The 21,642-nt window shown below is 47.2% G+C and overlaps 1 protein-coding gene across 2 annotated transcripts in view; it reads right to left on the reverse strand.

Moving 5' to 3' along the window:
• LOC135511848 (paired box protein Pax-2a-like) overlaps nt 1-21,642 on the reverse strand; it is a 70,517-nt gene that overhangs the window by 39,926 nt on the left and 8,949 nt on the right. For both annotated transcript variants that reach the window (XM_064933338.1, XM_064933339.1), the window contains exons 4-5: nt 21,258-21,337; nt 14,935-15,054 (exon numbers count right to left, since the gene is read on the reverse strand). In XM_064933338.1, the coding sequence (XP_064789410.1) occupies nt 14,935-15,054; nt 21,258-21,337 (200 nt within the window). The remainder of the gene's footprint in view (nt 1-14,934; nt 15,055-21,257; nt 21,338-21,642) is intronic.

Genomic DNA, 21,642 nt, shown 5'->3' on the forward strand with positions numbered 1-21,642 from the left:
CAGTACATGGGCTGTTGTTCCCACTCAAACCATCCCCAGGTTAACCTACAGTACATGGGCTGTGGTTCCCACTCAAACCATCCCCAGGTCAACCTACAGTACATGGGCTGTTGTTCCCACTCAAACCATCCCCAGGTCAACCTACAGTACATGGGCTGTGGTTCCCACTCAAACCATCCCCAGGTTAACCTACAGTACATGGGCTGTTGTTCCCACTCAAACCACCCCCAGGTCAACCTACAGTACATGGGCTGTGGTTCCCACTCAAACCATCCCCCAGGTCAACCTACAGTACATGGGCTGTGGTTCCCACTCAAACCATCCCCAGGTTAACCTACAGTACATGGGCTGTTGTTCCCACTCAAACCACCCCCAGGTCAACCTACAGTACATGGGCTGTGGTTCCCACTCAAACCATCCCCCAGGTCAACCTACAGTACATGGGCTGTGGTTCCCACTCAAACCATCCCCAGGTTAACCTACAGTACATGGGCTGTGGTTCCCACTCAAACCACCCCCAGGTCAACCTACAGTACATGGGCTGTGGTTCCCACTCCCATCCCCAGGTCAACCACAGTACATGGGCTGTGGTTCCCAGGTTAACCTACAGTACATGGGCTGTGGTTCCCACTCAAACCATCCCCAGGTTAACCACAGTACATGGGCTGTGGTTCCCAGGTCAACCTACAGTACATGGGCTGTGGTTCCCACTCAAACCATCCCCAGGTTAACCTACAGTACATGGGCTGTGGTTCCCACTCAAACCATCCCCAGGTCAACCTACAGTACACAGGCTGTGGTTCCCACTCAAACCATCCCCAGGTTAACCTACAGTACACAGGCTGTTGTTCCCACTCAAACCATCCCCAGGTTAACCTACAGTACATGGGCTGTTGTTCCCACTCAAACCATCCCCAGGTCAACCTACAGTACATGGGCTGTTGTTCCCACTCAAACCATCCCCAGGTTAACCTACAGTACATGGGCTGTGGTTCCCACTCAAGTTTAAGTGAAATACCAATTTAAACATTTAAAACACCCACCTCAATATTGCCTCCTTGTAAAATACATAATCCTATGACTAGCGTAAAAATGCCAGTACATCTATGTAAAAAAACTCACTCCAATGCCCAATACATCTATGTAAAAAAACTCACTCCAATGCCCAGTACATCTATGTAAAAAAACTCGCTCCAATGCCCAGTACATCTATGTAAAAAAAACTCACTCCAATGCCCAGTACATCTATGTAAAAAAACCTCACTCCAATGCCCAGTACATCTATGTAAAAAAAACTCACTCCAATGCCCAGTACATCTATGTAAAAAAACTCACTGCAATGCCCAGTACATCTATGTAAAAAAAACTCACTCCAATGCCCAGTACATCTATGTAAAAAAACTCACTCCAATGCCCAGTACATCTATGTAAAAAAACTCACTCCAATGCCCAGTACATTTATGTAAAAAAACTATGCCCAGTAAAAAAAAAACTTGCTCCAATGCCCAGTACATCTATGTAAAAAAAACTCACTCCAATGCCCAGTACATTTATGTAAAAAAAACTCGCTCCAATGCCCAGTACATCTATGTAAAAAAACTCACTCCAATGCCCAGTACATTTATGTAAAAAAAACTCGCTCCAATGCCCAGTACATCTATGTAAAAAAAACTCACTCCAATGCCCAGTACATCTATGTAAAAAAAACTTGCTCCAATGCCCAGTACATCTATGTAAAAAAAACTCACTCCAATGCCCAGTACATTTATGTAAAAAAAACAGTACATCTATGTAAAAAAAACTCGCTCCAATGCACAGTACATCTATGTAAAAAAAACTCACTCCAATGCCCAGTACATCTATGTAAAAAAACTCACTCCAATGCCCAGTACATCTATGTAAAAAAAACTCACTCCAATGCCCAGTACATCTATGTAAAAAAACTCACTCCAATGCCCAGTACATCTATGTAAAAAAAACTCACTCCAATGCCCAGTACATCTATGTAAAAAAACTCACTCCAATGCCCAGTACATCTATGTAAAAAAACTCACTCCAATGCCCAGTACATCTATGTAAAGAAAATGCCCAGTACATCTATGTAAAAAAAACTCACTCCAATGCCCAGTACATCTATGTAAAAAAAACTTGCTCCAATGCCCAGTAGATTTATGTAAAAACCCTTCACTCTAATTTTATTTATTTATTTCAGCTTTATTTAACTAGGTAGGTAGGCTAGTTGAGAACAAGTTCTCATTTACAACTGCGACTTGGCCAAGATAAAGCAAAGCAGTGCGACACAAACAACAACACAGAGTTACACATGGAATAAACAAACATACAGTCAATAACACAATAGGAAAACAATTTACAGTGTGTGCAAATGAGGTAAGTTAAGGGAGGTAAGGCAATAAATAGGCCATGGTGGCAAAATAATTACAATTTAGCAATTTAAACACTGGAGTGATAGATGTGCAGAAGATGAATGTGCAAGTAGAGATACTGGGGTGCAAAGGAGCAAAATAAATAAGTAACAGTATGGGGATGAGGTAGTTGGATGGGCTATTTACAGATGGGCTATGTACAGGTGCAGTGATCTGTGAGCTTCTCTGACAGCTGGTGCTTAAAGTTAGTGAGGGAAATATGAGTCTCCAGCTTCAGTGATTTTGAAATTCGTTCCAGTCATTGGCAGTAGAGAACGGGAAGGAAAGGTGGCCAAAGGAGTAATTGGATTTGGGGGTGACCAGTGAAATATACCTGCTGGAGCACGTGCCCGGTACAATGTCCAGTACATCTATGCCAAAAACCCTCACTCTAATGCCCAGTACATATATGTAAAAATAAAACTCACTCTAATGCCCAGTACATCTATGGATATGGCCCAAAATACAGCTGATTCCCTATATAATGCAGTCCTTTTGACCAGAGCCCTATGGCCTGACTATCTCAACCATGTCTGCTGGAATAGGTTGTTCTCGCTGGTGGTAAGGAGACCCTCAGTCTAGCCTGGCTAAACCAGACTGAATGCTAAACTCAATGGTGAGCTCAGCATTCAGTCTAGTTTTTACCAGGCTAGTTAACTAGAGGTAATCTGTTTCATCCTGATGACATGTAGAAGTGAATTAAACCATCACAATGACATTTTTAAAGGTACATAGGAAATATTTTTTGATGTATCTAAAAAAGAAGAATAAAATGACAGCCATTTTGTTTTTTTACGGAGTATCACAGCCACCCAGCAATGTAACACGCCACATAGACCTCATTTCATATTTCTACTGAAGCCACCGCAAGACATCATATCCTACAAGTATACAGTACCAAATAACATATGTTGTAACATATATGGTACATGTTTTTGCGGGCGAGTTTCCCATTCCGTGCTAGCTGTTATGTCGTCGACAGTTACCATCGTCCTGTTTGTTCATCGTTTGGAATGGAGGCTAGCTGTAATATCTGATACTACTAAATAACATTTGCTAAGATACATTGTACACGGTTTTTGGGGGCCATTTTCCATACCATTTTAGCTATTAATTGTGTCATAGCATTAGTCGGTAAACCTGGAAATCATAATGGCTTTGTTTACATGTTAGTCATTTAGCAGATGCTCTTATCCAGAGCGACTTACAGTAGTGAGTGCAGACATGTTCATACTGGTCCCTGGTGGGAATTGAACCCACAACCCTGGCGTTGCAAGTGCCACGCTCTACCAACTGGTCTCTGTTTCTCCACATACTCCCCAGTGATGCTAATAACTTATGTTGTTATGTCATAGTGGATAATGTCTTTGTTTGTTGGTGTGTCTCCTTATCCTCCATAGTGATGGTGTCTGTGTTATTGATCAGTGAGTGACAGGCTTGAGTGTATTCATCTTGACATGGCTGGGTGTTAACACTCTGGTAACGAGGGAGCAGAGGACTCCAGACTCTATCAGATCACATCACCCGCTCTATAAGACAGACTCCTCTCCGCGGGCTCGCCACCCCAAGGTCATGACCCCTAGCAGGGGGTTGAGCCACCGTAATTCTGTCTCTGCCTGGAGTCAGAGAGAGAGAGAGGCCGTCTGCCTTACTACACGGACTACCTGTCTGCCAAACACGGCAGAATACAAACCACGAGAAACATCAGCTTTGAGAAGGAAGCTGATGTCTTCTGGCCACGACGGTGATTATACAATAGGCACGAATGGCTCCGTGAAGAATTGACCAAAGCAACGGCGTCAACATATGAGCTCGTAATTGTCATAGTATCTTATTCATGGTCAAATTCAACCTGTATTCAGTCTGTGTTTCGCCCTGAGTGGAGGCACAGGGAGGTGAAACGGCACCTTGGGGTCATGAAGGGTCCTCTTTTCTGAATAAGCTTTTTGCCTTTCTGTTGTTCTAGTTTGAACAACATTATCTAGCTATACGTCAGCTAGTGATTCTCTTTCCCAAGCATTGCATTAGCATTCTGTTTGAACAAAATGATTTAGCTATACGTCAGCTAGTGATTCTCTTTCCCAAGCATTGCATTAGCATTCTGTTTGAACAACATTATCTAGCTATACGTCAACTAGTGATTCTCTTTCCCAAGCATTGCATTAGCATTCTGTTTGAACAACATTATCTAGCTATACGTCAACTAGTGATTCCCTTTCCCAAGCATTGCATTAGCATTCTGTTTGTTTTTGTGATTTCACTCCCTCATTTACAACTAGCTTCCATTTACACCCTGAATTAAATCCAATTAACACTCATTGCAAATTAAATTGTACGCGTTGACACATACATTTTTCAATCAAACGTTTTGGTTAATGTATTGTTAACCAAATCAAAATATTACAACATTTAGTGCACATGTGCTCCGCATAGCCTCTCTTCAATATGTCTCAGATAGATATTTTAATATATCTTTCTACTTTCACAGATATGTGTAACTAAGACAATTCTCTCACTATACACTCTGCTAGCCTCAGAAAGACAACTCCATATCGTCTGAACGTTGACGGTCTTCATTTGACATTTGAGTCATTTAGCAGACAATCTTATCCATAGCGACGTTCTTATCCATAGCGACGTTCAACAACGGTAGGTCCAACTACAGACGGTGTACAGTGACGGTGTACAGGAAGGCCCTGACACCATTCTTCATCGATCTGTTCCTGGGTATTAATTAAGCAGCCTTTTTTTCATTGATTTAGCACATTATAGTTCAGTGCGTTACCGCCTGTCTCTCAGACTTGATGTTGTTGAACTGAGATCCTCTGTTGATCCACCCTTCTCCCTGCGTTGCATCCCTAATGACACCCTATCCCCTATATAAATGCCCTATGGGCCCTGGTCACAAGTAGTGCCGTGTAGAATGAATATGGTGACATTTGGGGCACAGTCCCTCTCTCACCCAAACAGATGGTGATGCTGACAGAACACTGATGTGAACAGGATTCATAGCCTAGTGCTCCATCATTCATCTGTCCCTGTCCCTGTCTATGTCCCTATCCCTGTCTCTGTCTCTGTCTTTGTCCCTGTCCCTGTCCCTGTCCCTGTCCCTGTCTATGTCCCTACCCCTGTCTCTGTCTCTGTCCCTGTCCCTGTCTATGTCCCTATCCCTGTCTCTGTCGCTGTCTCTGTCTCTGTCCCTGTCTCTGTCGCTGTCTCTGTCTTTGTCCCTGTCTCTGTCTCTGTCTCTGTCTCTGTCCCTGTCCCTGTCTATGTCGCTGTCGCTGTCTCTGTCCCTGTCTCTGTCGCTGTCTCTGTCTTTGTCCCTGTCTCTGTCTCTGTCGCTGTCTCTGTCGCTGTCTCTGTCTTTGTCCCTGTCTCTGTCTCTGTCTCTGTCTCTGTCTCTGTCCCTGTCTCTGTCTCTGTCTCTGTCCCTGTCTCTGTCCCTGTCTCTGTCCCTGTCTCTGTCTCTGTCTTTGTCCCTGTCTCTGTCTCTGTCGCTGTCTCTGTCTCTGTCTCTGTCCCTGTCCATGTCCCTGTCTCTGTCCCTATCCCTGTCTCTGTCTCTGTCTCTGTCCCTGTCCCTGTCCCTGTCTCTGTCTCTGTCTCTGTCGCTGTCTCTGTCTCTGTCTCTGTCCCTGTCCATGTCTATGTCCCTATCCCTGTCTATGTCCCTATCCCTGTCTCTGTCCCTGTCTCTGTCTCTGTCTCTGTCCCTGTCTCTGTCGCTGTCTCTGTCTCTGTCTTTGTCCCTGTCTCTGTCCCTGTCCCTGTCTCTGTCTCTGTCTCTGTCTCTGTCTCTGTCTCTGTCTCTGTCCCTGTCTCTGTCCCTGTCCCTGTCTCTGTCTCTGTCCCTGTCTCTGTCTCTGTCCCTGTCTCTGTCCCTGTCCCTGTCCCTGTCTCTGTCCCTATCCCTGTCTCTGTCCCTGTCTCTGTCTCTGTCTCTTTCTCTATCTGTCTTTCTCTCTCTCCTGTCTTTCTCTCCCCTCTCCTCCTCTGTCTGTCTGTCTGTCTGTCTGTCTGTCTGTCTGTCTGTCTGTCTGTCTGTCTGTCTGTCTGTCTGTCTGTGAATGATATTAAATGATGATCTAATTGTGTAATTTCTCTTTTTTATTATTATCACATTGTACAACAGCTTCAGACAACGCAGAAATATATGTTTTGAAAAGGATTGAAATGAAGAATATCCATAATGGTAGTTATGATTGTCCATATTGTGGGTCGTATTTGAATAGCGATGTGAAATGGTTTCAAAAGACTGGACACACTTGGTGAGATATCATTCTCTTTATTGGCCATTAGCTAGACACCGTATCCTGAAGAAACCTCTCAGCTGTATCAGTCCAGGTGATGTCAGCTCAATCACCCAATAGAATGGGTGTCAGCAGCCCGTTGTCCGTGACGGTTAGTCAGGATCTTAATAAGGTACGTTAACTCAACAATCTGTATTTCCACCACAGTATAGTAATATATCTCTGCTAACGTTGCATCCATTCTAGAACATTCTTAACACTATGGTACGGAACATACAGTGACAAAACAATCACCAAACAAAAGCAGTTCCCTATCGGTCCAAAGCATGTTGTCTATTCCACAGGCTGCTATACAAATTCCTTCTTGGCAATAATTCCTACAGTCATTGAACAGAATATTTCAGACCCTTGAGCTATTTCCTTTGTCTTTTCCAGTAGCCAGCCCCTCGGAGGGGAGTGGGGATGCGGGTGGAGGGTTGGACGGGTTGGGGGGGGGGGGGGTTGGAGGGGAGAGAGGAGATGGAGACGAGGATGTTAATTTGTGAGGTAATAGCTTTTCTCTGCGGAATTGCAAATTCTCATATATATGGACAGCAGACAGGACATCCATGGTCACCAACGACACGATGGGTACGTCCCAAAGGACACCCTATCCCCATTATAGTGCACTACAAGGCCTTCGTCAAAAGTACTGCACTACAAAGGGAATAGGGTGCCCTTTAGAACACAGCTCAGCTCCAGAGGTCCCCTCTCTCGCCTCTCCTCTTCTCTCCTCTCTCACTCTCTCCTCTCCCTCTCCTCTCCTCTCCTCTCTCCTCTCCTCTCCTCTCCTCTCCTCTCCTCTCCTCTCCTCTCCTCTCCTCTCCTCTCCTCTCCTCTCTCTCTCCTCTCCTCTCTCCTCTCTTCTCTCCCCTCTCTCCCTCTCTCCTCCCTCTCCTCTCCCCTCTCCTCTCTCTCTCCTCTCCTCTCTCTCTCCTCTCCTCTCTCTCTCTCTCTCTCTCTCTCCTCTCCATGCTCTGTCCTGGCTGGCAACAATAGCTGCCAAGTGTAACATGCTACTTTTAATTTGCAATAACACATGACAAAGCCAGATTAATGGCTCTTATGACACGAGTGTCCCTGGCGCCGGTCTTCTCCGGGACCCGGTGTACATAACGCGTGTCACACTACATTATCTCTACATCCCTCTAGTAATGGGGAGACCTGCTTTCTTTAAAGGGCTCCTCACTGCTGAGTTGGAACTTAGGAGCTGTCTGACTGGTGCACCTTGGCACAGAGCCACAGTACAGCCAAGGTTCTGGACGTCGCCACACCGTCCGTCCCTTTCACTGCATGAGCCGCTGACTTTCACCTTGTTATTAGTGTTATTTACCCGAGCTACCGAGCTCGTTTTATAATCAAGTTCAATAAAGTTTGTTTTTCACCGTTTGATAAAGACTGTTTGTCTTCTATAAATGTTCCTATGTGCAGAGGCCAAATTGTATACAGGAGATATCCTTTCTACAATCAAGTCAACTCTTGGGGGCGAATTCTCTTCACCGCGATTGAGAGAAACAGGGTGGTGTGTGAGTTAACGTTCAATCTCTAAAAAAAGAGTTTGTGCCGTGATCAGAGAGTCATAATCAGGCTTAGCAAGTTAAACGCGGCTCGGCTCACAGAAGGCTAAAGACTGGACGATGGGGACACGTAATCCAATGCATTAACTCATACCGCCAACACAGTAGCATACCTCAACATATACAGCATCCAGATAGGTTGAAACAAACAGCTTATTAAACACTGACCTCTGGTCTTAGTAGGAAACACTGACCTCTGGTCTTAGTATGAAACACTGACCTCTGGTCTTAGTAGGAAACACTGACCTCTGGTCTTAGTAGGAAACACTGACCTCTGGTCTTAGTATGAAACACTGACCTCTGGTCTTAGTATGAAACACTGACCTCTGGTCTTAGTAGGAAACACTGACCTCTGGTCTTAGTATGAAACACTGACCTCTGGTCTTAGTATGAAACACTGACCTCTGGTCTTAGTAGGAAACACTGACCTCTGGTCTTAGCATGAAACACTGACCTCTGGTCTTAGTATGAAACACTGACCTCTGGTCTTAGTAGGAAACACTGACCTCTGGTCTTAGTAGGAAACACTGACCTCTGGTCTTGGTCTTAGTAGGAAACACTGACCTCTGGTCTTAGCATGAAACACTGACCTCTGGTCTTAGTATGAAACACTGACCTCTGGTCTTAGTATGAAACACTGACCTCTGGTCTTAGTAGGAAACACTGACCTCTGGTCTTAGTAGGAAACACTGACCTCTGGTCTTAGCATGAAACACTGACCTCTGGTCTTAGTATGAAACACTGACCTCTGGTCTTAGTATGAAACACTGACCTCTGGTCTTAGTAGGAAACACTGACCTCTGGTCTTAGTAGGAAACACTGACCTCTGGTCTTAGTAGGAAACACTGACCTCTGGTCTTAGTTGGAAACACTGACCTCTGGTCTTAGTAGGAAACACTGACCTGTCTCGAGTTCCATTAATATGAAATGTATAGTAGACTAAATAGTAATTACTTTGCGAACTATAATTTACTGTAACACATAGTAGAGTAAAGCATGATGCCGTCTAGCTATAGTCATGATATCGGATGCAATATACTATTTTTTCAAACGGTGGCTCGCGGCGAGACATTGTTTTTAAAGCAGTGTTTTGATGAGCCATGATGTGAGAGAGGATTGAAGGCCCGAGGTTGATATTTTTGGAAAGATGAACTACCAATGTCCCTCGGCTTGTGATTCCAGGTGGGTATTATTGACTGGGTCTGGAGAGGTAGTATGTAAGAACCATATCTCTACCCTACACTCCCCCACCTGAAATCCCCACACACCCCACCCAACCACCCTACACTCCCCCACCCAACCACCCTACACTCCCCCACCCAACCACCCTACACTCCCCCACCTGAAATCCCCACACTCCCCACCCAACCACCCTACACTCCCCCACCCAACCACCCTACACTCCCCCACCTGAAATCCCCACACTCCCCACCCAACCACCCTACACTCCCCCACCCAACCACCCTACACTCCCCCACCCAACCACCCTACACTCCCCCACCCAACCACCCTACACTACCCCACCCAACCACCCTACACTCCCCCACCCAACCACCCTACACTACCCCACCCAACCACCCAACCACCCTACACTCCCACACCCAACCACCCTACCCTCCCCACCCAACCACTTTACACTCCCCCACCCAACCACCCTACACTCCCACACCCAACCACCCTACACTCCCCCACCCAACCACCCAACCACCCTACACTCCCCCACCCAACCACCCAACCACCCTACACTCCCCCACCCAACCACCCAACCACCCAACCACCCTAGACTCCCCTACCCAACCACCCTACACTCCCCCACCCAACCACCCTACACTCCCCCACCCAACCACCCTACACTCCCCCACCCAACCACCCTACACTCCCCCACCCAACCACCCTACACTCCCCCACCCAACCACCTTACACTCCCACACCCAACTACCCTACACTCCCACACCCAACCACCCTACCCTCCCCACCCAACCACCTTACACTCCCCCACCCAACTACCCTACACTCCCCCACCCAACCACCCTACACTCCCCCACCCAACCACCCTACACTCCCCCACCCAACCACCCTACACTCCCCCACCCAACCACCCTACACTCCCACACCCAACCACCCTACACCCCTGCTTCCCTCTGCTCTCACGAGGGCTGGAGAGGGAATATTTGTGCGTCCCAAATTGCACGTTCCCTATTCCCTATTTTCTCCATAGGGCTCCCGTCAAAAGTAGTGCACTATATAGGGAATAGAGCACCATTTGGAACGCAAGCTATATAAGAACCACAGAGCCCTGTTCCCTTTGCTCTGCTCTTTCATCAGCATGCCGCCCGGCCCGGGGAACTTAAATCAAGGAAATGGCAGGACATCAAGGAGATCATTTGAGACTGAATAGCCGTAGAAACATGGGGCTGTCATCTATTAGAGGAGAGGACCCTCCAAAACACGTCGCCGAGCAGCTCTCCTCTCTCTACGAGCCCCTCTATCTGTCCTTATAGGTCCTTCCTCACCATGTCCTCTAATGCCCCCCCTCTCTCTCTCTCTCTCTCTCTCTCTCTCTCTTTACAGGTCCTTCCTCACTCTGTCTCTCTCTCTCTCTCTCTCTCTTGGTCCTTATAGGTCCTTCCTCACCATATCCTCTAATGCTGTCTCTCTCTCTTTCTCTCTCTGTCCCCCTCTCTCTCTTTCTCTCTCTTTCTCTCTCTGTCTCCCTCTCTCTCTTTCTCTCTCTCTCTTTCTCTCTCTGTCTCCCTCTCTCTCTTTCTCTCTCTTTCTCTCTCTCTCTCTCTCTCTCTCTCTCTCTCTCTCTCTCCTTATAGGTCCTTCCTCACCATATCCTCTAATGCCTGTCTCTCTTTCTCTCTCTCTCTCTCTCTCTCTCTCTCTCTCTCTGTCTCTATCCCTCTCTTTCTCTCTCTCTCTCTCTTTCTCTCTCTCCCTCTCTCTCTCTCTCTCTTTGTTCTTATAGGTCCTTCCTCACCATATCCTCTAATGCCTGTCTCTCTTTCTCTCTCTCTCTGTGTCTCTCTCTTTCTCTCTCTCTCTCTTTCTCTCTCTCTCTCTCTCTCTCTCTCTCTCTCTCTCTCTCTCTCTTTGTCCTTATAGGTCCTTCCTCACCATATCCTCTAATGCCTGTCTCTCTTTCTCTCTGTCTCTCTCTCTCTCTCTCTCTCTCTCTCTCTCTCTCTCTCTCTCTCTCTCTCTCTCTCTCTCTCTCTCTCTCTCTCTCTTTGTCCTTACAGGTCCTTCCTCATCCTGTCCTCTAACGCCTCCTCTGCCCTTCAGTATCAATCTGCATGGAAATGTGTGCCTTCTATCATCCGATGACTAGATATTACACCCTGGCTAATAGGAAAGACTTCTTGTAGAATAGTCTGAAAATTAACTCTTGTAAAATGTCAGCCGTTTGCATTCTGCCTTACGATCTCTCTCTCCACTAGCAGCATCTCTTTACAGCGGAAGAGAGTTGATTATGTCATTTGCCTTGTCCACGTCATGCTGGTTTTTATATCTCTGCCAGGAAATCTACCTTCGACACGTCATTAGTCATACCCTCTCCCTCCCATCCTTCCATTCCTCCATCCCTCCACGCAGCACACACATAAAACATCCCATTCCACCGAATACCCCCACAAACCCTGCATTAGTCATACCCTCTCCCTCCCATCCTTCCATTCCTCCATCCACCGAATACCCCCCCAAACCCTGCATTAGTCATACCCTCTCCCTCCCATCCTTCCATTTCTCCATCCACCGAATACCCCCACAAACCCTGCATTAGTCATACCCTCTCCCTCCCATCCTTCCATTCCTCCATCCACCGAATACCCCCACAAACCCTGCATTAGTCATACCCTCTCCCTCCCATCCTTCCATTCCTCCATCCACCGAATACCCCCACAAACCCTGCATTAGTCATACCCTCTCCCTCCCATCCTTCCATTCCTCCATCCCTCCACGCAGCACACACATAAAACATCCCATTCCACCGAATACCCCCACAAACCCTGCATTAGTCATAGCCTCTCCCTCCCATCCTTCCATTCCTCCATCCACCGAATACCCCCACAAACCCTGCTCGCTGCTCGCGCTTTCTCCTCTCCACTTCCACCCGACAAATGTCATACAGGACAAAAGACATGAAATCCTACTGCATATCGTCGTACGCTCATTAGCTACGTCCCTTACATACTACAGAAGCAAGGGACTCATTCCCTCCCAGTTCCCCTCCCGACACCAGTCTCCTTCCACAGGGCACATGTCCTCTTAACCCAGCGTGGTTGTGAATGAATGGTCCTGCTCCATTATTCTCACCAGATGCTTATGTGGTGACATTAGAAAGCATGTTGCTTACAGACCCAATAATCTATATGGCCCCGGGCTTCTTATATCCACTACCTACTCTTTGAGACAGTAAAAAAAAGAGAGGGAAAGAGAGACGGGGAGGGATGGAGGGGGGAGACGGAGAGGGAGAGGGAGAGGGGGTGAATGAGCGAGAGAGAACAAGAGGGGAAAGAGAGAGGGGGAGAGAGGGAGAGAGAGGGATAGAGGGAGAGTGGATGAGAGTGGAAAGCGAGATGGGAGAGAGAGAGCGAGGGAGAGAGAGAGAGAGAGAGAGAGAGAGAGAGGAGAGAGAGAGAGAGAGAGAGAGAGAGAGAGAGAGAGAGAGAGAGAGAGAGAGAGAGAGAGAGAGAGAGAGGGAGAGAGAGAGAGGGAGAGAGAGAGAGAGAGAGAGAGAGAGAGAGAGAGAGAGACGGAGAGAGAGAGAGAGAGAGAGAGAGAGAGAGAGAGAGAGAGAGAGAGAGAGACAGAGAGAGAGAGAGACAGAGAAGGAGGATGAGATGCTGCTGGTGTTAAACGTGTCTCCTACACCGGAGGTGGTAGACGTTGGTTTCTTGAGTGACCTGGGTGGTTGGCTACATCATCTTGACATGTAATTATCTAAGCCCCTCTTAATCACTTCAACAAAGATTAATTGCACAAGACAACAGTGGAGGTCATGTCTTCAAATCAAACAGCTCTTCCACTTCTTCGTGACACACTAGAACACATTATCATGGTACATTTAGCCTTTATGGTTTTCCTGTGGTATCGCTTTGCTCTGGCAATACACATCAGAATGTCTGATGCTGTACACTAGCTAGTTGTGTATGATGTTATGAAGACTAGGAGATTTTCTATTCAGTATTTTCTATTTTGACTAGAAATGCTCCGATCCGTTCTGATCTGAAGTAAAGTCAGACAACATCAAGGTGTTCTGAGTCAGACAACATCAAGGTGCTCTGAGTCAGACAACATCAAGGTGCTCTGAGTCAGACAACATCAAGGTGTTCTGAGTCAGACAACATCAAGGTGTTCTGAGTCAGACAACATCAAGGTGTTCTGAGTCAGACAACATCAAGGTGCTCTGAGTCAGACAACATCAAGGTGCTCTGAGTCAGACAACATCAAGGTGCTCTGAGTCAGACAACATCAAGGTGCTCTGAGTCAGACAACATCAAGTCAGACAACATCAAGGTGCTCTGAGTCAGACAACATCAAGGTGCTCTGAGTCAGACAACATCAAGGTGCTCTGAGTCAGACAACATCAAGGTGCTCTGAGTCAGACAACATCAAGGTGCTCTGAGTCAGACAACATCAAGGTGCTCTGAGTCAGACAACATCAAGGTGCTCTGAGTCAGACAACATCAAGGTGCTCTGAGTCAGACAACATCAAGGTGTTCTGAGTCAGACAACATCAAGGTGCTCATAGCCAGACAACATCAAGGTGCTCTGAGTCAGACAACATCAAGGTGCTCTGAGTCAGACAACATCAAGGTGCTCTGAGTCAGACAACATCAAGGTGCTCTGAGTCAGACAACATCAAGGTGTTCCGAGTCAGACAACAACAAGGTGCTCTGAGTCAGACAACATCAAGGTGCTCTGAGTCAGACAACATCAAGGTGCTCTGAGTCAGACAACATCAAGGTGCTCTGAGTCAGACAACATCAAGGTGTTCTGAGTCAGACAACATCAAGGTGTTCTGAGTCAGACAACAACAAGGTGCTCTGAGTCAGACAACATCAAGGTGCTCAGACAACATCAAGGTGCTCAGCCAGACAACATCAAGGTGTTCTCAAGGTGCTCTGAGTCAGACAACATCAAGGTGCTCTGAGTCAGACAACATCAAGGTGCTCTGAGTCAGACAACATCAAGGTGTTCCGAGTCAGACAACAACAAGGTGCTCTGAGTCAGACAACATCAAGGTGCTCTGAGTCAGACAACATCAAGGTGCTCTGAGTCAGACAACATCAAGGTGTTCTGAGTCAGACAACATCAAGGTGTTCTGAGTCAGACAACAACAAGGTGCTCTGAGTCAGACAACATCAAGGTGTTCATAGCCAGACAACAACAAGGTGTACTGAGTCAGACAACATCAAGGTGTTCATAGCCAGACAACATCAAGGTGTTCTGAGTCAGACAACATCAAGGTGTTCATAGCTAGACAACATCAAGGTGCTCTGAGTCAGACAACATCAAGGTGCTCTGAGTCAGACAACAACAAGGTGTTCTGAGTCAGACAACAACAACAACAACAACAACAACACAACATTTTGGGACAAATACTATTCTCAGGAATAAGAAAGCCTTTTCTCTTACCTTCATCTCGTTTCCTCTTCTCGCCGTTTGACCGGGGAATACCCAGGATGCCGTTGATGGAGTAGGACCCCACAGGGTCGTTGGAAGGGCTTGTTACAGGTGGAGAGGCCTGGCTCGGAACTGAGGGAAAAGAGACATTTTCTAATTATTATTTCACCTTTATTTTGTGGTCCTGTGTAGCTCAGTTGGTAGAGGATGGCACTTGCAGGATCGTGGGTTTGATTCCCAGGACCACCCATAACTAAATGTATACACACAGTAGCCTACTGTAAGTTGTTTTGGATGAGGTTTGATTACCAGGACCACCCATAACTAAATGTATACACACAGTAGCCTACTGTAAGTTGTTTGGATGAGGTTTGATTACCAGGACCACCCATAACTAAATGTATACACACAGTAGCCTACTGTAAGTTGCTTTGGATGAGGTTTGATTCCCAGGACCACCCATAACTAAATGTATAAACACAGTAGCCTACTGTAAGTTGCTTTGGATGAGGTTTGATTACCAGGACCACCCATAACTAAATGTATACACACAGTAGCCTACTGTAAGTTGCTTTGGATGAGGTTTGATTCCCAGGACCACCCATAACTAAATGTATACACACAGTAGCCTACTGTAAGTTGCTTTGGATGAGGTTTGATTACCAGGACCACCCATAACTAAATGTATACACACAGTAGCCTACTGTAAGTTGCTTTGGATGAGGTTTGATTCCCAGGACCACCCATAACTAAATGTATACACACATTGGATGAAGCATCTACTAAATAGTATTTAATGTTATTATTTTACCAGGCTGTTCAAATTGAGTAGAATTTTTTTTTTTCAATGGAGACGAGGCGATTAACATGGGTTGGGCTTATGATACATCTTACCCATGGTGTGGCCTGGTGTAAGGGTTAGGGTTGGGATACATCTTACCCATGGTGTGGCCTGGTGTAAGGGTTAGGGTTAGGATACATCTTACCCATGGTGTGGCCTGGTGTAAGGGTTAGGATACATCTTACCCATGGTGTGGCCTGGTGTAAGGGTTAGGGTTAGGATACATCTTACCCATGGTGTGGCCTGGTGTAAGGGTTAGGGTTAGGATACATCTTACCCATGGTGTGGACTGGTGTAAGGGTTAGGGTTATGATACATCTTACCCATGGTGTGGCCTGGTGTAAGGGTTAGGGTTAGGATACATCTTACCCATGGTGTGGCCTGGTATAAGGGTTAGGGTTATGATACATCTTACCCATGGTGTGTCCTGGTGTAAGGGTTAGGGTTATGATACATCTTACCCATGGTGTGGCCTGGTGTAAGGGTTAGGATACATCTTACCCATGGTGTGGCCTGGTGTAAGGGTTAGGATACATCTTACCCATGGTGTGGCCTGGTGTAAGGGTTAGGATACATCTTACCCATGGTGTGGCCTGGTGTAAGGGTTAGGATACATCTTACCCATGGTGTGGCCTGGTGTAAGGGTTAGGGTTAGGATACATCTTACCCATGGTGTGGCCTGGTGTAAGGGTTAGGGTTAGGATACATCTTACCCATGGTGTGGCCTGGTGTAAGGGTTAGGGTTAGGATACATCTTACCCATGGTGTGGCCTGGTGTAAGGGTTAGGGTTAGGATACATCTTACCCATGGTGTGGCCTGGTGTAAGGGTTAGGGTTAGGATACATCTTACCCATGGTGTGGCCTGGTGTAAGGGTTAGGATACATCTTACCCATGGTGTGGCCTGGTGTTAGGGTTAGGATACATCTTGCCCATGGTGTGGCCTGGTGTAAGGGTTAGGGTTAGGATACATCTTACCCATGGTGTGTCCTGGTGTAAGGGTTAGGGTTAGGATGCATCTTACCCATGGTGTGGCCTGGTGTAAGGGTTATGATACATCTTACCCATGGTGTGGCCTGGTGTAAGGGTTAGGATACATCTTACCCATGGTGTGGCCTGGTGTAAGGGTTAGGATACATCTTACCCATGGTGTGGCCTGGTGTAAGCGTTAGGATACATCTTACCCATGGTGTGGCCTGGTGTAAGGGTTAGGGTTAGGATACATCTTACCAATGGTGTGGCCTGGTGTAAGGGTTAGGATACATCTTACCCATGGTGTGGCCTGGTGTAAGGGTTAGGATACATCTTACCCATGGTGTGACCTGGTGTAAGCGTTAGGATACATCTTACCCATGGTGTGGCCTGGTGTAAGGGTTAGGATACATCTTACCCATGGTGTGGCCTGGTGTAAGGGTTAGGGTTAGGATACATCTTACCCATGGTGTGGCCTGGTGTAAGGGTTAGGATACATCTTACCCATGGTGTGGCCTGGTGTAAGGGTTAGGATACATCTTACCCATGGTGTGGCCTGGTGTTAGGGTTAGGATACATCTTACCCATGGTGTGGCCTGGTGTAAGGGTTAGGATACATCTTACCCATGGTGTAGCCTGGTGTAAGGGTTAGAGTTAGGATACATCTTACCCATGGTGTGGCCTGGTGTAAGGGTTAGGATACATCTTACCCATGGTGTGGCCTGGTGTAAGGGTTAGGGTTAGGATACATCTTACCCATGGTGTGGCCTGGTGTAAGGGTTAGGGTTATGATACATCTTACCCATGGTGTGGCCTGGTGTAAGGGTTAGGGTTATGATACATCTTACCCATGGTGTGGCCTGGTGTAAGGGTTAGGATACATCTTACCCATGGTGTGGCCTGGTGTAAGGGTTAGGATACATCTTACCCATGGTGTGGCCTGGTGTAAGGGTTAGGATACAGCTTACCCATGGTGTGGCCTGGTGTAAGGGTTAGGGTTATGATACATCTTACCCATGGTGTGGCCTGGTGTAAGGGTTAGGATACATTTTACCCATGGTGTGGCCTGGTGTAAGGGTTAGGATACATCTTACCCATGGTGTCGCCTGGTGTAAGGGTTAGGATACATCTTACCCATGGTGTGGCCTGGTGTAAGGGTTAGGGTTAGGATACATCTTACCCATGGTGTGGCCTGGTGTAAGGGTTAGGATACATCTTACCCATGGTGTGGCCTGGTATAAGGGTTAGGGTTAGGATACATCTTACCCATGGTGTGACCTGGTGTAAGGGTTGGGGTTATGATACATCTTACCCATGGTGTGGCCTGGTGTAAGGGTTAGGATACATCTTACCCATGGTGTGGCCTGGTGTAAGGTTTAGGATACATCTTACCCATGGTGTGGCCTGGTGTAAGGGTTAGGATACATCTTACCCATGGTGTGGCCTGGTGTAAGGGTTAGGATACATCTTACCCATGGTGTGGCCTGGTGTAAGGGTTAGGATACATCTTACCCATGGTGTGGCCTGGTGTTAGGGTTAGGATACATCTTACCCATGGTGTGGCCTGGTGTAAGGGTTAGGATACATCTTACCCATGGTGTGGCCTGGTGTAAGGGTTAGGATACATCTTACCCATGGTGTGGCCTGGTGTAAGGGTTAGGATACATCTTACCCATGGTGTGGCCTGGTGTAAGGGTTAGGGTTATGATACATCTTACCCATGGTGTGGCCTGGTGTAAGGGTTAGGATACATCTTACCCATGGTGTGGCCTGTTGTAAGGGTTAGGATACATCTTACCCATGGTGTGGCCTGGTGTAAGGGTTATGATACATCTTACCCATGGTGTGGCCTGGTGTAAGGGTTAGGATACATCTTACCCATGGTGTGGCCTGGTGTAAGGGTTATGATACATCTTACCCATGGTGTGGCCTGGTGTAAGGGTTATGATACATCTTACCCATGGTGTGGCCTGGTGTAAGGGTTAGGATACATCTTACCCATGGTGTGGCCTGGTGTAAGGGTTATGATACATCTTAATGGTGTGGCCATGGTGTGGCCTGGTGTAAGGGTTAGGATACATCTTACCCATGGTGTGGCCTGGTGTAAGGGTTAGGATACATCTTACCCATGGTGTGGCCTGGTGTAAGGGTTAGGTTTAGGATACATCTTACCCATGGTGTGGCCTGGTGTAAGGGTTAGGATACATCTTACCCATGGTGTGGCCTGGTGTAAGGGTTATGATACATCTTACCCATGGTGTGGCCTGGTGTAAGGGTTAGGATACATCTTACCCATGGTGTGGCCTGGTGTTAGGGTTAGGATACATCTTACCCATGGTGTGGCCTGGTGTAACAGTTATGATACATCTTACCCATGGTGTGGCCTGGTGTAAGGGTTAGGGTTATGATACATCTTACCCATGGTGTGGCCTGGTGTAAGTGTTAGGATACATCTTACCCATGGTGTGGACTGGTGTAAGGTTTAGGGTTATGATACATCTTACCCATGGTGTGGCCTGGTGTAAGGGTTAGGGTTAGGATACATCTTACCCATGGTGTAGCCTGGTGTAAGGGTTAGGGTTAGGATACATCTTACCCATGGTGTGGCCTGGTGTAAGGGTTAGGGTTAGGATACATCTTACCCATGGTGTGGCCTGGTGTAAGTGTTAGGGTTAGGATACATCTTACCCATGGTGTGTCCTGGTGTAAGGTTTAGGGTTAGGATACATCTTACCCATGGTGTGGCCTGTTGTAAGGGTTAGGATACATCTTACCCATGGTGTGACCTGGTGTAAGGGTTAGGGTTAGGATACATCTTACCCATGGTGTGGCCTGGTGTAAGGGTTATGATACATCTTACCCATGGTGTGGCCTGGTGTAAGGGTTAGGATACATCTTACCCATGGTGTGGCCTGGTGTAAGGGTTAGGGTTAGGATACATCTTACCCATGGTGTGGCCTGGTGTAAGGGTTAGGGTTAGGATACATCTTACCCATGGTGTGGCCTGGTGTAAGTGTTAGGGTTAGGATACATCTTACCCATGGTGTGTCCTGGTGTAAGGTTTAGGGTTAGGATACATCTTACCCATGGTGTGGCCTGTTGTAAGGGTTAGGATACATCTTACCCATGGTGTGACCTGGTGTAAGGGTTAGGGTTAGGATACATCTTACCCATGGTGTGGCCTGGTGTAAGGGTTATGATACATCTTACCCATGGTGTGGCCTGGTGTAAGGGTTATGATACATCTTACCCATGGTGTGGCCTGGTGTAAGGGTTACGATACATCTTACCCATGGTGTGGCCTGGTGTTAGGGTTATGATACATCTTACCCATGGTGTGGCCTGGTGTACGGGTTAGGGTTAGGATACATAACCATGGTGTGGCCTGGTGTAAGGGTTAGGATACATCTTACCCATGGTGTGGCCTGGTGTAAGGGTTAGGGTACATCTTACCCATGGTGTGGCCTGGTGTAAGGGTTAGGGTTACGATACATCTTACCCATGGTGTGGCCTGGTGTAAGGGTTATGATACATCTTACCCATGGTGTGGCCTGGTGTAAGGGTTAGGGTTATGATACATCTTACCCATGGTGTGGCCTGGTGTAAGGGTTAGGATACATCTTACCCATGGTGTGGCCTGGTGTAAGGGTTAGGATACATCTTACCCATGGTGTGGCCTGGTGTAAGGGTTAGGATACATCTTACCCATGGTGTGGCCTGGTGTAAGGGTTAGGATACATCTTACCCATGGTGTGGCCTGGTGTAAGGGTTAGGGTTAGGATACATCTTACCCATGGTGTGGCCTGGTGTAAGGGTTAGGATACATCTTACCCATGGTGTGGCCTGGTGTAAGGGTTAGGGTTAGGATACATCTTACCCATGGTGTGGCCTGGTGTAAGGGTTAGGATACATCTTACCCATGGTGTGGCCTGTTGTAAGGGTCAGGGTTAGGATACATCTTACCCATGGTGTGGCCTGGTGTAAGGGTTAGGATACATCTTACCCATGGTGTGGCCTGGTGTAAGCGTTAGGATACATCTTACCCATGGTGTGGCCTGGTGTAAGCATTAGGATACATCTTACCCATGGTGTGGCCTGGTGTAAGCATTAGGATACATCTTACCCATGGTGTGGCCTGGTGTAAGCGTTAGGATACATCTTACCCATGGTGTGGCCTGGTGTAAGGGTTAGGATACATCTTACCCATGGTGTGGCCTGGTGTAAGGGTTAGGATACATCTTACCCATGGTGTGGCCTGGTGTAAGGGTTAGGATACATCTTACCCATGGTGTGGCCTGGTGTAAGGGTTAGGATACATCTTACCCATGGTGTGGCCTGGTGTAAGGGTTAGGATACATCTTACCCATGGTGTGGCCTGGTGTAAGGGTTAGGATACATCTTACCCATGGTGTGGCCTGGTGTAAGGGTTAGGATACATCTTACCCATGGTGTGGCCTGGTATAAGGGTTAGGATACATCTTACCCATGGTGTGGCCTGGTGTAAGGGTTAGGATACATCTTACCCATGGTGTGGCCTGGGGCAGACAGGGATGTTCCATCTGGAGACGGGTGGAAAGGCTGCTGGACTTTTGTTCGTATTATCCTGTGATCACAGGAAAGAAAAGATGGAGTCAGTGCTGCTTCCTGCTCTTGGATCAGTTGACTGACAAGATGGCGTCTGTGCTGCTTCCTGCTCTTGGATCAGTTGATGGACAAGATGGCGTCAGTGCTGCCTCCTGCTCTTGGATCAGTTGATGGACAAGATGGCGCCAGTGCTGCCTCCTGCTCTCTGATCAGTTGATGGACAAGATGGCGTCAGTGCTGCCTCCTGCTCTTGGATCAGTTGATGGACAAGATGGCGTCAGTGCTGCTTCCTGCTCTTGGATCAGTTGATGGACAAGATGGCAT

This window comes from Oncorhynchus masou, chromosome 24 (genome assembly GCF_036934945.1).
Source record: "Oncorhynchus masou masou isolate Uvic2021 chromosome 24, UVic_Omas_1.1, whole genome shotgun sequence".
Lineage (NCBI taxonomy): Eukaryota > Metazoa > Chordata > Actinopteri > Salmoniformes > Salmonidae > Oncorhynchus > Oncorhynchus masou.